The following is a 12,707-nucleotide window of genomic DNA, read 5'->3' on the forward strand; positions in this document are numbered from 1 at the left end:
ATCTGTTTATTGAAAAACGGTTTTAGGTATGCCATTAGGAATAATGTATTCTTTATGTCTGATTATTAAAGTCACTTGAGTGACAGATGTCTGTCTGGTTGCAGAACTCCTGAATGATTTTGACTATCCTTATAATCTACGGTATAGGATACGACTGCCTCTGCATCAGCAGCATAGGTCAGTTTTACATAAGATACGCTACACAAACTGGCGTACATCCCACTCTGCAGCAGCCCTTCAAGGCCTTTTTCAGAGTGGGGCGCAAAAAAACGTCTATTGTCACCTGTATTCAGAGTTGGAGATGTGTCCAGGTCTGAATGAGTAGCATATGCGTCCGCATTGCTATACACACACCCCTCAGACACTTACATCCTACTTGCGACTATGTAATAAACCTTTTATTGTACATGTTACAAACATAAATACTATAAAGCTTTATTTAGTCTTGAATAACCTAATAAAGCAGTAACAACTTGCCGTCAACTTTCCAAAACAATAAAACTGCTGCTAAAACACTCTTAAAAAATCCTAATCTTCGGCAGAGCCACTACTAAAGTGTCTGCAAATCATTTACAAACATCTATTTACAAGCGGTTTGCTAGTTCTGGTGATCGTCATCATCATTTGCTGCTTGCGCCTTATCTGCCCCTGACCACCTGCAATTAAAACAACTTTTTCTACCTTATCTGCGTCATTTTCCCAGCCTGAATCCGCTCACAATTGCGAGAGCGGGTCCTGACTGCACTTTGCCTACATTAGAACACCCCTTTCCTCCCTGCCACACCTCTTCAATTGTAAGTGTCAAAAAGTCATATGTCTTCCTAGCCGCATTTACGTACGTTCACTTTCTGGGCATGTGTAGTGCGAAAAATGCAAGACACGCAAAAGGGCATACGTCTCAGTTTCACTCTGAAACAGGCGCAAAGTGTCTAGGATGTTGTGGCCCGTGCCTGTTGTGTTTGGGGTCTAGCAATATTCATCTAATATTACACTTGCGTTTACTGACGACGTGTTTCCTTCATTGTGGCTTCATGCACTCATTGTAAGTTCCCAGGTGGCCACAAGATGGTGCTCATACCTTTCAAATCCTATTGTTTCGTATATGCAGAAATTGTGTTTCGTCCATGTGTATTTTAAAATTACCTAAAACAAAAAAAATTACGAAACAAAAAAGCAATATAAAATATTCTAAAAATAAATATGAATAAATTGAAACAAGCATTAATACTTTGTTACATGTATACAATATTGAATGAGATACTATTTTGAAAAAGATACAGTCCACAGATTTAGTTCTAATATATCAACACACAACACTTTTGACAACAGTTGATGCAGCTTATGCACATCCTGAGCTTAACTGGTACTTATAAATTTGTCGAGGGGCACAGGTTTACTAAAACAGATTGCTTACACATGTGAAAATATCAGGAATTTCAGTATGGATTTTTATTAAGCAATTAAATGAAGTCCTCATGTGTAGGCCTGATCTATCGGTAAATTGGTTTAGCTCTGAAGACTTAACCTACAACTACATGTAGCATAGTTGCATTATTACAATTATATGTCTGAATTTCATATATGTGTTGGTTGATATGTTTTTGTTTGTTTAATCTGATAAACAATAATGAGGAGTGTGATGCTTATGCTGATTTTTGACAATTTCCTAGTACAATGTAATGTCCTCGGTCTGATGTCGCCTGTTATATGAATTTTGCACATCTCAGGAATCCGGGCAGAACATTTTAGCGCTAAGCTTAAACAGAATAAAATAGATTTAACATATTCTGATTAATATGTTATTGTTTTTTTATTTAAATAACAGTATAAAAAAGGTTCTGAAATGACAGTTAATAACCTCCCTCAGTCACCGTATGTTGGAGTGGTTGTAACTCTGAGCCAATGTAAGTAAACGGTGTGCGGTGATGGCAGCTGCACGCTTTCAGCTTACAACATCATTAACGGGCCATGCTATCAGTGACGGGGGCAGGAATGGTGGACTTGGTTCCTGCCCTCTGGAACCACTTAAACACTTTGCTCAATACAAGGCTAGCACTGAGCGCTTTTATATTGAGTGGCAGGAGGTCTGTAAACTCAGTTCCAGTGTCCTTTAGAGGTGATAGTGAGGTCCAGATTGGATCTCCCTTGACACTAATACTATTGGATTTAGTGTTATGCACATGGTAGATCTACCAGAAATTCCTCTCATTCTAAGGGGCTGATTCAGTTCGGTCACACTAGTCTAGGATTAAAGCCGGATTTTTGCACTTGTGTTAAAAGTATCGTACTAATGGTAATAGTGCGCAGGCCGCGTTATTCCTAGAATAACGCAGACAAATTGAGTTGGCCCCTACGAGTCTCCAAGAGTTCCCAAGTGCAGTAGCAACATAACAGGAGGATAAATAAAAAGATGTAAAAATTAAAATGCATATAACTGTGTCAGACCTTCTATAAAGGACACGTATTTGGTATCCATCTATTACCCTTTGTGTCACAAACAAAAACAGTATAAAATTGACTAATGTGGGCTAAGAATTAAAAGTTATTACCTGTAGAATTGGCTTATCACCAAAATGTGAAAAATTGTTTAGTCATGAAGTAGTTAATACAAAGTATGCATCTTTCTGATTAAATTAATAATGCAGTCCAGTCATTTAACATTTTGTACAGGTGGTGATATTTTCCTTTAATAAGTAATAACTAAGTATGTTCTCTTATTGTGCAATACACCTCGCAAAGCTTAAACACTATAGTTGCTTTGAAGCTGTACCTTATTTATGGTCACCACCTCATCCCAAACTCACCCCCCCCCCCCCCCATTTAGTCTTTTTTTTAATCTACTGTTCATTATTGTCAGAATTAGCTTATAATATCCTGTTGTTGTATGAGAGATGTCTATTATCTAATTTCCTGGAACTATCTGAAACTGAAATCTGTTCCCTGCTTCTTAAAATATCTTACACTGTTTAAAATACAGTAGTAAGCAATGTTGTTATACAATCTACACTATTGATGTACCGTATTTGTATACTAAATGCGGTAACAATCCCCTATTTTTAGTCTATTTCTTTAGAATGTTTCTGCTATTATTGTATATTAATGTATATTTTTTTATTTTGAAAGGTAGACAAAACAATATATACAATATAAAATACTTGCTAAAAACAATTTTTACAACTGTGATTTCATTTTTTGGTAACTCATTATGCATTATGAGACAAAACATGTCTTGAATGAGTACAAGTTGGTGAAGTGGGGGTGTATGCGGTGATAAGCCATACCACCACTTCTACTGCCTTCATTGTAAAACTGTTAAATTCCTATACCTAAATTCTCAAGAGAATCAAGAGGAGTGAGATAGAGAGGGAATTGTGGAAAGGGGTGGGGGATACTACATGAAATATCATAATATCTGAAGTTTATGGTCATTATGTATTTTTCAGTAGAGGTATGATTCCTACATATTTTAGTCTGGGGAAGTTTGTGACTGGTTCTTGGATTCCAAGAAAATTCATGGCTCACATTTGTCCAAACACATTTTACTTTTTATGGAAATAACATGTCATTTTTTCCACAAAGGCTAAATGCCAAACAAGGTTTTTAAGACATGATATTAAGAGTGGCTGAAGTGTTCTCTACTTTTTAGCTATAAGGCTTTTGGCTACTACAAGTGCATGGGGCATCACATTTTTTGGTGCGTTTGAGTCCTTGTGGAGGATAACATAGGAGAAAAGTCCAGAAACCTTTATGTTTTGAAAACTCCCAACATGAAAGGGAGAAGAGATTGTATTTTATCCCAAACAGGGGAAATCTGTGGACACCATTTTATGTCCCTGTGGCCCCAATTTCTCCAGCAACCAGAATCAGAGGTATGGCACTTCTTACTTTATCTCTTCAGGTTTAGTACCATCTGTAATGTAATTTGAAGGCTAATTATTTAAATATTAATTAGGGTAGAGACAAAACTTTTGACTATGCCTTCTCTTACCTTCATTTTTATGCAGTATTATCCTGCCCAGCCACATAGTCCCATTAGGGAGTGCCACATAGTTAACTCAGCCTATAGCTTAGAGGCCGAATTATAGGTAGTTTTTTGGTATAGCTGGTCATGGATTAATGTTCTAAACATTCCTAGGTACTTGATTTTTTTGTTGTTGCCACTTTAAGTAGTAGGTCAGACATTCTATTTGGGGACAGGGGACTTGACACAGCATTATATCTGTCTTAAAATGATTGATCTTGCAGCTGAAAATCTCACTATATCTGTGCTTTAAGATTCTGGATTGTGTGAGGGTTAGCAAGATAATATCGGCGAATAACCACTTTTTGAGTCAAGATCTCTCACTTGTATTCTATGTATATCCTTTGTAGATATGACAGCTAAGGGTTCTATAACCAGGGCGAAGACTAGAGAAGGCAAGGGACAGTCTTCTCTTGTTTCTTTTCAAATTATGAGTCTGTCTGAGGGAGTGCCATTGATCATCATTGCTATAGGATTTCAGTATAGGGCAAGTATGGCTCTCAGGAAGTCTCCTTAGATGTCAGCAGTTTCCATAGTCACGGTCATAAATTTCCATCAAACTTTTACCAATGCTTTTTCAACGAGGAGAGAAAGGATTGTTACATGTAATTTTGATGAATTGTTAATTTAGAAATAAACAGCTGCCTGAGAGAGGTGCTACAGTAGGTTAGTGGACTTTCAAATAAGAGCTTCATCATGAAGATCAGCAAATCTATAGAGCAAATTCAAGAAAACGTTATTGAAAAATACCACTTCTAGGAAGGATATAAGTATACTTCAAATACCTTTATTATTGCACTGAGCACCATTATAAAGAAATGGAGAGAATATTGCACACTTGAGAATTTGTCTAAAAATCATCATCCTAAACTTAGCATCGTTATATAACTCTGTCAAAGTTAGTCTTTCTTACAACAATATGGAATGGAACAACAATAACCTGGGCACTTCACAAATCTGCAAATTATCGGAGCAGGTAAAACGAAAACCTGTCTTGAACAAAACTCACATGAATGTCCACATACCAATTATAGGAAGATCCTGTGGTCTGATGAGATCATGATTTACCTTCTTGGGCTCAACACAAAGCGTTTTGTTTGGTGCAAGCCATTGGTCGAAGTGGAAATTTATAAATGGTGGTATGAAAAATGTAAAGGGATGGAGTTTGATACTTTTACAGTGAAGGTAATAAGAGAATTGGCGGTATAGCATACTCCCCGCCTCCTCCCATTTCGACCACTGATGCAAGCCTAACTCTATGCATTATTCCATCTGTACTGTAAAGTATGGTGGTGGGAGAATAATGTTATGGAAATGCTTCTCTGCTTAGGGGACTGGGAAACATAGAAAATTTGATGCAACAAGCTGTAGAAAAGTCTTGGAGGAAAGATCCCTAAATTCGGGACTGTCCCTCTGAAATCGGGACAGGTGGGAGGTATGCATTGGAGTGGCCTAAACACGAAGAAATTAATTAAAGTCCATACGGTAGAATGATTTAAAAACTGATGTCCTCTTCATCCTGATGGAAACACAAGCAATATTGCAAAGGAAAATGGGCAACAATTGCAGTGTACATGTGGGTAAAAGTAGAGACCCAAATAGACTCATAGCTGTGATTGCAGCTATATGTGCTTTTACAAAGTATTAAAACAGAGCTTTGGGGTACTTGCTTCATAAAATTTTGCATGATTGATAAATTATTAGGATTACATTTTTAGAATTGTTTTTATTAGACATCACAGAGTAGTTGTGTTGGTCAGTGGTAAGCATTCCAATTGTATACATTTGGATTGCTTGATAAAATGAATAAAAGTATTCAAAATGGTCAAGAGGGTGTATACTTTATATAGCTAATGTATTGCTCACATATCAGAACTCTAATGATGTAATCTGCTTTGCTGCTAACCAGGAATTATTCCCCGTTAGGCTGTTTTTCAGGTGATTGGAACAGTCCAGTGTATGATTCATCTATCATAATAGACTTATAAAATGACATTCCAGATTAAAGGTTCTAGATAAAAATATAAAATGTTTGTAAAAGTATAGCCACAACTAAGGAAAAGTTACAGAATCAGCAACATTGGGGTCACCAGGCTTATATTCTACCCATTCAGTAGGGTAGCCACCCGTTTGTAACCCATTCACTTTGCTAGGATGTGATATTCGTTCACTCATTTTATATACTCATTTCGAAAAGCTAAACATTCCCTTATTGAGAAATAAATAACCTGTTTCAATGGTGAGTAATGATCATTTTAGCAAGTAAGCTAATATATTTTTTAAGAAAAGCGTGTGATTGAGAAATAAGAGCTACAACCGAAATTACATTAATGACAGATGTGTAAAGTACACTTTAAGTAACAAATTACTACACGTACTACCTTATTGAAGAACTCTGCATCTAACATTAGGGCCGTGAAGTGATTTTCTCCTGTGTGAAGTAACTGTCTCAGGGGTATTTTATCACCTAAGGGGATCTCCAATAGCTGTTGGTGTAACAAATGGTGTCGATCTGCCACTGACCTAAATGTCTAGGCAGCAGTCAATGAAGAGACAGGGTACAGATATGTACATATATATAACATTACTATGTGTATATATGTAAGTGATAGAGGTTATTAGGAGCTCATGCTCGAGTTCTGTCAGTTTCAGGATGTTCAAGGAGAAAACACATTGTTCATAATAGTGCATCTTGGCACCTAAGGAACTTTTGCCCTTTGTAATACAATCCTTCACCTCAAATTTCCCATAGATGTTTGCAGAATTTTCAGTAAACATGGGAAAACTGCCGTTCATGCTTACAGTGGATATTTCTTTTGGAGCTTCACTGGATGCACAAGTTAAACTGTAACTAAGTCATGTTTGTATGAAATTCATTGTAGAGTCCAGCATGGGTCAATCTGACTGTTTTTCTTCTCTTGTTCATTGCTCAATTTGCTGACTTTATATCTTAGATTTTACATGACTGAGAGAAAAACAGTGGTCAGTCACTGTATCATAAAAGCAAGTCTCATTTGCTTTCAGCTACATCAAATGTTTTATATGTCTTATGCTGATATCCAATTAACACAGCACAACAGTTATATAAACATTATGTATGACTAAGTTACAATATATACTTTACCAACTATGAAACAATTACTTAAATAAGAGGACATATATGCCAAATGAGTGACTTATTCAAAGTATGAATAAAGAAGTACCAGTGCATGAACTTCCCCTGTTACCAGAAGCAATGCAGTATGGGAAATGAGCATATTACATGCCAATCATAGCTTTTCCATAGATGAAGGATTGCTATTTGTCTTGTGGGTGGAATGTTATATTATAATGTTATAAGCGCGGGTTGTCCAAAAGGAGCTAACCCCTTCTGCATTTCCCATTTTGTGCAATTTACATTATTAGGAGTTTGGGCTAATTTTGATATCGGACATAACATACATTATAATGAGGAAGCTTTTCCTTTAATACAGAGGTGGAATACAGACAAACAAGTAGAATTACTTGTCTCCTACTTCTCCATCCTAACACTAATAATTATGGGTGTATAAATGTTAAGGGAAACTTTTGTTGTCCATTGTCAATTTTGTTTTTCTGTAATGATGTCTTTCTTTTTATAAGATAACTGTTGTGTTTAAGAAGTTAGTTGTGGATACATCATCTAAGCATTTGGAGATCTTGCAAATTCGAAAACTGCATCATAGCCAATTTGGAGGCAATATAACCCAAGTCACTCTCCCCATCCATGATATGCTTAAATATTTCTGAAAGTTAAATGTAAATATGTTGAATTTATAGCTTAGGGAAAACAAATATTTACAATTGAAGGTTTGATTTAATTACAGAGTGCTAACATTATGCTGGGATTTGAAAGACAAGCCCTACGTGTTTCAAAATATTCCCAAACAAAACTGTGTTTATTAAAAAGAAAAAGAAAAACTCCTAAAAAAGAAAAACAATGAAAAAATGCGTTTCAAGCTTAATTAGCTGTTACTACAGTGTCTCAATGTTATCTTGTAAAACTCAAAGCAATGTAAGCATTTGTTGATGAATGTTTAGAGGTTTAAGAGATCTTTGTTTAGAATGTAGTTTGTTTGTCTTGTTTCAAATACTCTGCCATTAGAAAATGTCTTACTGCTGTTTTTGGAACCTTTTTCCCTCAGGCTGCTATCCTTGTCCTGGGCCAAACATGAATCCTGTTGCTCTTGGGAGTCGCTGGCTTGCATATGCTGAAAATAAGGTAAGAGCTGACTAGCTGAATTTAATGTATTAGCTGATACTGGGTGAAACTGTATTAATGGAAGTGACACGAATGAAGTACTTTCTTGAGAAATATCAGGCATGGTAATATACAATAGTAGTCAATGTGTACCACTTATAATAGATCATTTAATCATAGTGGACTACATGATAGGTTGTTTTGCACCAGTGGTGTAACTGAGTGTGGCGTCCCACATTGTAGGACATAATGTTTGGGTTTTCCTCCTATTGGAATCTCAGAAAGACTTGGTAGTTAAAGCCTGTCAGTCCAATGAACTGTTAAACTGGCAGCTGCAGTCACTATTGGACCATTAGTTCTTGTGGGCCACATAAAGCTATATTATTGAAATTTCTGGGATATATTTGTAAGGCTAAATCCCCCGTTACTTTTTATTAAAGATAAAGCCATGCAATTTCGTAAACATGTAATGAAATCTTCAGCACAGTGTTATATTGTGTGGCCCTCCATCTGTTGTGGGACTACACCCTGAAGCATTCTGGGAATTGTAGATTTTAGCAACAGTAGAAAAGCCGCATGCTTCTACAACTTCAACAGGAAAGAGTGAGGAAATATCCCCTCACTGAATGGATATGACGAACACCTAAATTTGTTCCAGGACTGCAGAACTGGAGCTGGCATCTTGTAGATTACATAAAGTGGCGATCAATGCACTATATGATGTGTCACTATATATGCACCTTAATGTCCATTTTGTTTATATTTTTTTACCTTTATCAGTAAAAAAACAGATTGAATGTTTTTGTCATACGTATATATTTAACCCTTGTATGAAAGGGACCCAGTTGCTGGGGTTGTAATTACTGTTTTATGGGTGTTTTAGTCTCCTTATTAAGTAGCATGGTAAAAGCCTATGTAACCTATAGAATGGTCCCAATTTGTGTTAATCAGATGATTTTTCGCTTTTCTGTTTCAAGTGAAGCCAGCAGCCGTTTGTGTGGGCGGTTTTCTGCTAGACTATGATGCTTCCTGTGTTACTCAGTTTGCCTGAAGTGCATCCCAGATTTTCTCCCCATCAGTCATTCATATTTTGGCCCATAATAGAGATTCCTTTCTTTCCAAACTCCATTCGGCCAATAGCGTGAAATTTGTTTCAGTGCCACAGTTGTATACATGTTTGTTCACATCTGTAATTTATTTCACTTAAGGGATGGAGACATGTAAGAAGAACGGATATATAAATGTTGTTTTTGACATCATAAACATATCATCTTGCAGCGCTCGCCACACGTATACAATTGGTGGTATTGTGCAAGGGCTTAAGTACTGCACAAAAGAAAATGTGCTGCTGCCATTTTACTGAAAAGTAAAATCTGTAGAGTCAGAGAATGAAGTGTAGTGTAAGAAAACGTTTCATTTTAATAGTGGTTCTAATCTTTAGGAAATAATGATATAGAAATGATCTTTTATGATGACCTTTTAATTTGTGAGCCAGAGCTACCCACAACTATCTAGTGACTTATTGCTACAAATTTAGGCTGAAAAATAATAGTTCTTAATAATCCACAACTCCTGAGAAATTAACTAATCACAGATATATTTAATTTATTATTTTAACACAACAGTCAGGAAACGTTTGAATATAAAGGAAGGTTGACCCTGCAGCTTATTGGATGGCTCTTATACACAGTTCACATTCAGAAGTGTCTTGTAGACAATGAAAGTGCAGAGTTAAATATATTATGCACCCCATGAGTCTACAAGTTGGGGTAGAGTTTTCATTGAAAATAAGTGCTACAAGAAAAAACTTTGCAAAAATAAATACATGTTCTTTAAAAAACTGAATGTTTAATACATCTTTAAAAATGTTGTGTGTAACACAATATATTTGTTTAGTGTTGTTCTTAAAGGTTTAATTAATAAAATTGACTAAAGCAAGATATTTCTGAGCAATAAGACAAAGAATATATATATATTCATAATGAACCTTGGTAATAAAAATTATTTAAAAAAGCAGGAGAGGAAAAATAGTTCAGGATTCTAACTTCTACCTGTTATGTACTCCTTTGTCGCTATCCAATAACGATTGTCGAATGTCGATTTGTGTTTCCAACGCACAAATATTTATTCTCAAAAAGTAGCAGAATAATTCAAGCAAAATAATAATAAGTACAGCCGTTACTTATCGCAGGCACTCTGGATCCAGTGAACAGTCATTCAGGTCAAAGATGACTGCTCACTAGATGAAAAGCTCCTGCGCATATGCAGACAGAGATACAGTAAAACAATGCAGATGATGTATCTTGCTTCTATTGGTTCAGGTTTCAGGAGGGTCCAAGATGTAGCAGATCATAGGCTAGTTCAAACCAAAATATCCAAAGGTGGGGGGTCATCTCTCCAGGGGATGTGCTCCGTCTTTCCCGCAAAGAATCCAGTCTCAACTAGTCTATTAGCATTTTATAGTCAGTATCACTTTAAAGATTTATTCCCTAACATCAATAACTAAAGTATGCAATGTACGATCTCTTCGGCAAATGAACCGGATAACTACTGATGAATAGGGGATTAAAATGATACCAGACATGACAGATTTCCTATAACCTGAACCATATGTTTTACTAACATGCATATAACTTATAATATTAAACATAAATATTACTATATTTCGACATAAATAACTATGTGTTGTAACTACAGTTAATGTGTACTATTTACAGATGTGCGTATTTGTGCGAATGTTTGTAAATGTGTAAAAACTGTTATTGCCACGTATCAACCCATCTTTTCAGACAAAGACAACCAAGTTTGCTCAGTATTAATCGAAATGACTTTATTCAATTTGCTGACTTCGACATACCCTAGCAGGTTTTTGAATGTCAACTAAAATAATTCAGTCTGATTGATGTGTTGTAATACCCTTTATAAAGCCTGTATAGGTCATTGTTATAGTTTTTGTTATAGAAAGTATTTGACCAAAGAATAGGCACCCCAGACAGCAGTAGTAAATGGCTAGCAGTAAGAAGGAATACCAAATAATATTGCAGATTAATAACTTTTCAATTATTGTTATTATTATTATTATTATCATTTATTTGTTAGGCGCCACAAGGTTTCCACAGCGCCGCACATAGTACAAACAGTAGACTATACAGGGTATAACAGTACAGAACAATAAACAAAAGTACCAATACTTCAGAAACTCCAGGCAGGCAGATGCAATAGACACGGAGCAGAAGAACGGGTAAGGAGACAGGAGGGAAGAGGGCCCTGCTCAAGCGAGCTTACATCCTAAGGGAGGGTTAAACAGACCAGGCACAAGAGGAGCCAGTTGAGGGAATGGGAGAGAGGGGAGAATGAGTGGAGGAGATGGGGGTTAAGTGGATGGTTGGTAGGCTTTGAGAAAGAGGTGAGTTTTGAGTGCACGTTTGAAGGAGCACAGAGTAGGAGAGAGGCGGATGGAGCGAGGGAGGTCATTCCAGTGAAGGGGGGCTGCACGGGAAAAGTCCTGGATTCTGGAATGGGAAGAAGTGATCAGAGTGGAGGAGAGGCGGCGACAGCTCTGACTACACCTCTCGGACTGACCCACCATGTGCTTAGACATTCCCACTCCACACCCATTTTTGCTGCAATTCAGAAAGCTCATAAAGGATCTATTCATCAAAAACTAAAAAAGTTGTTTTGGACGGGGTTAAGAAAATTTAAATAAGAAAGATTTACTGGCCCGTGCTCTACCTAGGCCTGATTCATTAAGGCACGTAAAATGAACGTATTGTGTGTTTCTTATAAACACGCATACAAATCAGGTATAGACAGGGGCATATTTTACTAGAAGCGGATCTGAAGAAACATCTCTTGTTGAATACGGGTCTTGGTATGCTTTGCATATACGACACTTGCCATATGCAGACAGACACAATACACTGCAGGACACAATACATATGTAAAATATAAAGTCCCAACAGAATGCACACATAAAGAAAAAGTATTTCATTATATTATATAGCATTAATGACAAAACATTTAAAAAAAAGAAAAGAAGTTGGTTTTTTTCTCCATGCCTAAAACTTGAATCGGATGCTGATGTATGCTCTTGAGCTTGTCATGCACTTACTATACATTAGCTACATACATATGTTGGTTCGACTCCCCATTACGTCAATGAAATCATAGGCTGTCGGAAGTGTGTTTTTGCTTTCGAAGATGAACTAGATTTTCTTGCGTTCACTGGCATATAGTTAATTTATGGGCATGTGCATTGCAGTTTAGTGCAAAATGTCAGCATTTATGTTCCTTAATGAATCAGGCCCCCAACATTCAATTCCAATAGCTCCCCATATGGCTGTAATAGTGGTTGTTTTTCAACTTCCTATCAGTGTGCTCAAGTGTACTGTTGATACTATTGAAAGCTCCTACTTTGAAATCTGGGGTCTCATGCTAGTATGAAAAAGGAAGAAATTATTTTTATGA

General features: G+C 36.5%; 1 protein-coding gene across 10 annotated transcripts in view; it reads left to right on the plus strand.

The window, feature by feature from the left end:
- Positions 1-12,707, plus strand: part of BCAS3 (BCAS3 microtubule associated cell migration factor) — a 1,120,339-nt gene that overhangs the window by 191,152 nt on the left and 916,480 nt on the right. For all 10 annotated transcript variants that reach the window (XR_012688055.1, XM_075195324.1, XM_075195323.1 and 7 more), the window contains one exon: positions 8,185-8,261. Coding sequence is in view for 9 of the 10 variants with exons in the window: in XM_075195324.1 (XP_075051425.1) it covers positions 8,185-8,261 (77 nt within the window). In the remaining variant the exon portion in view is untranslated. The remainder of the gene's footprint in view (positions 1-8,184; positions 8,262-12,707) is intronic.

This window comes from Mixophyes fleayi, chromosome 2 (genome assembly GCF_038048845.1).
Source record: "Mixophyes fleayi isolate aMixFle1 chromosome 2, aMixFle1.hap1, whole genome shotgun sequence".
NCBI lineage: Eukaryota > Metazoa > Chordata > Amphibia > Anura > Limnodynastidae > Mixophyes > Mixophyes fleayi.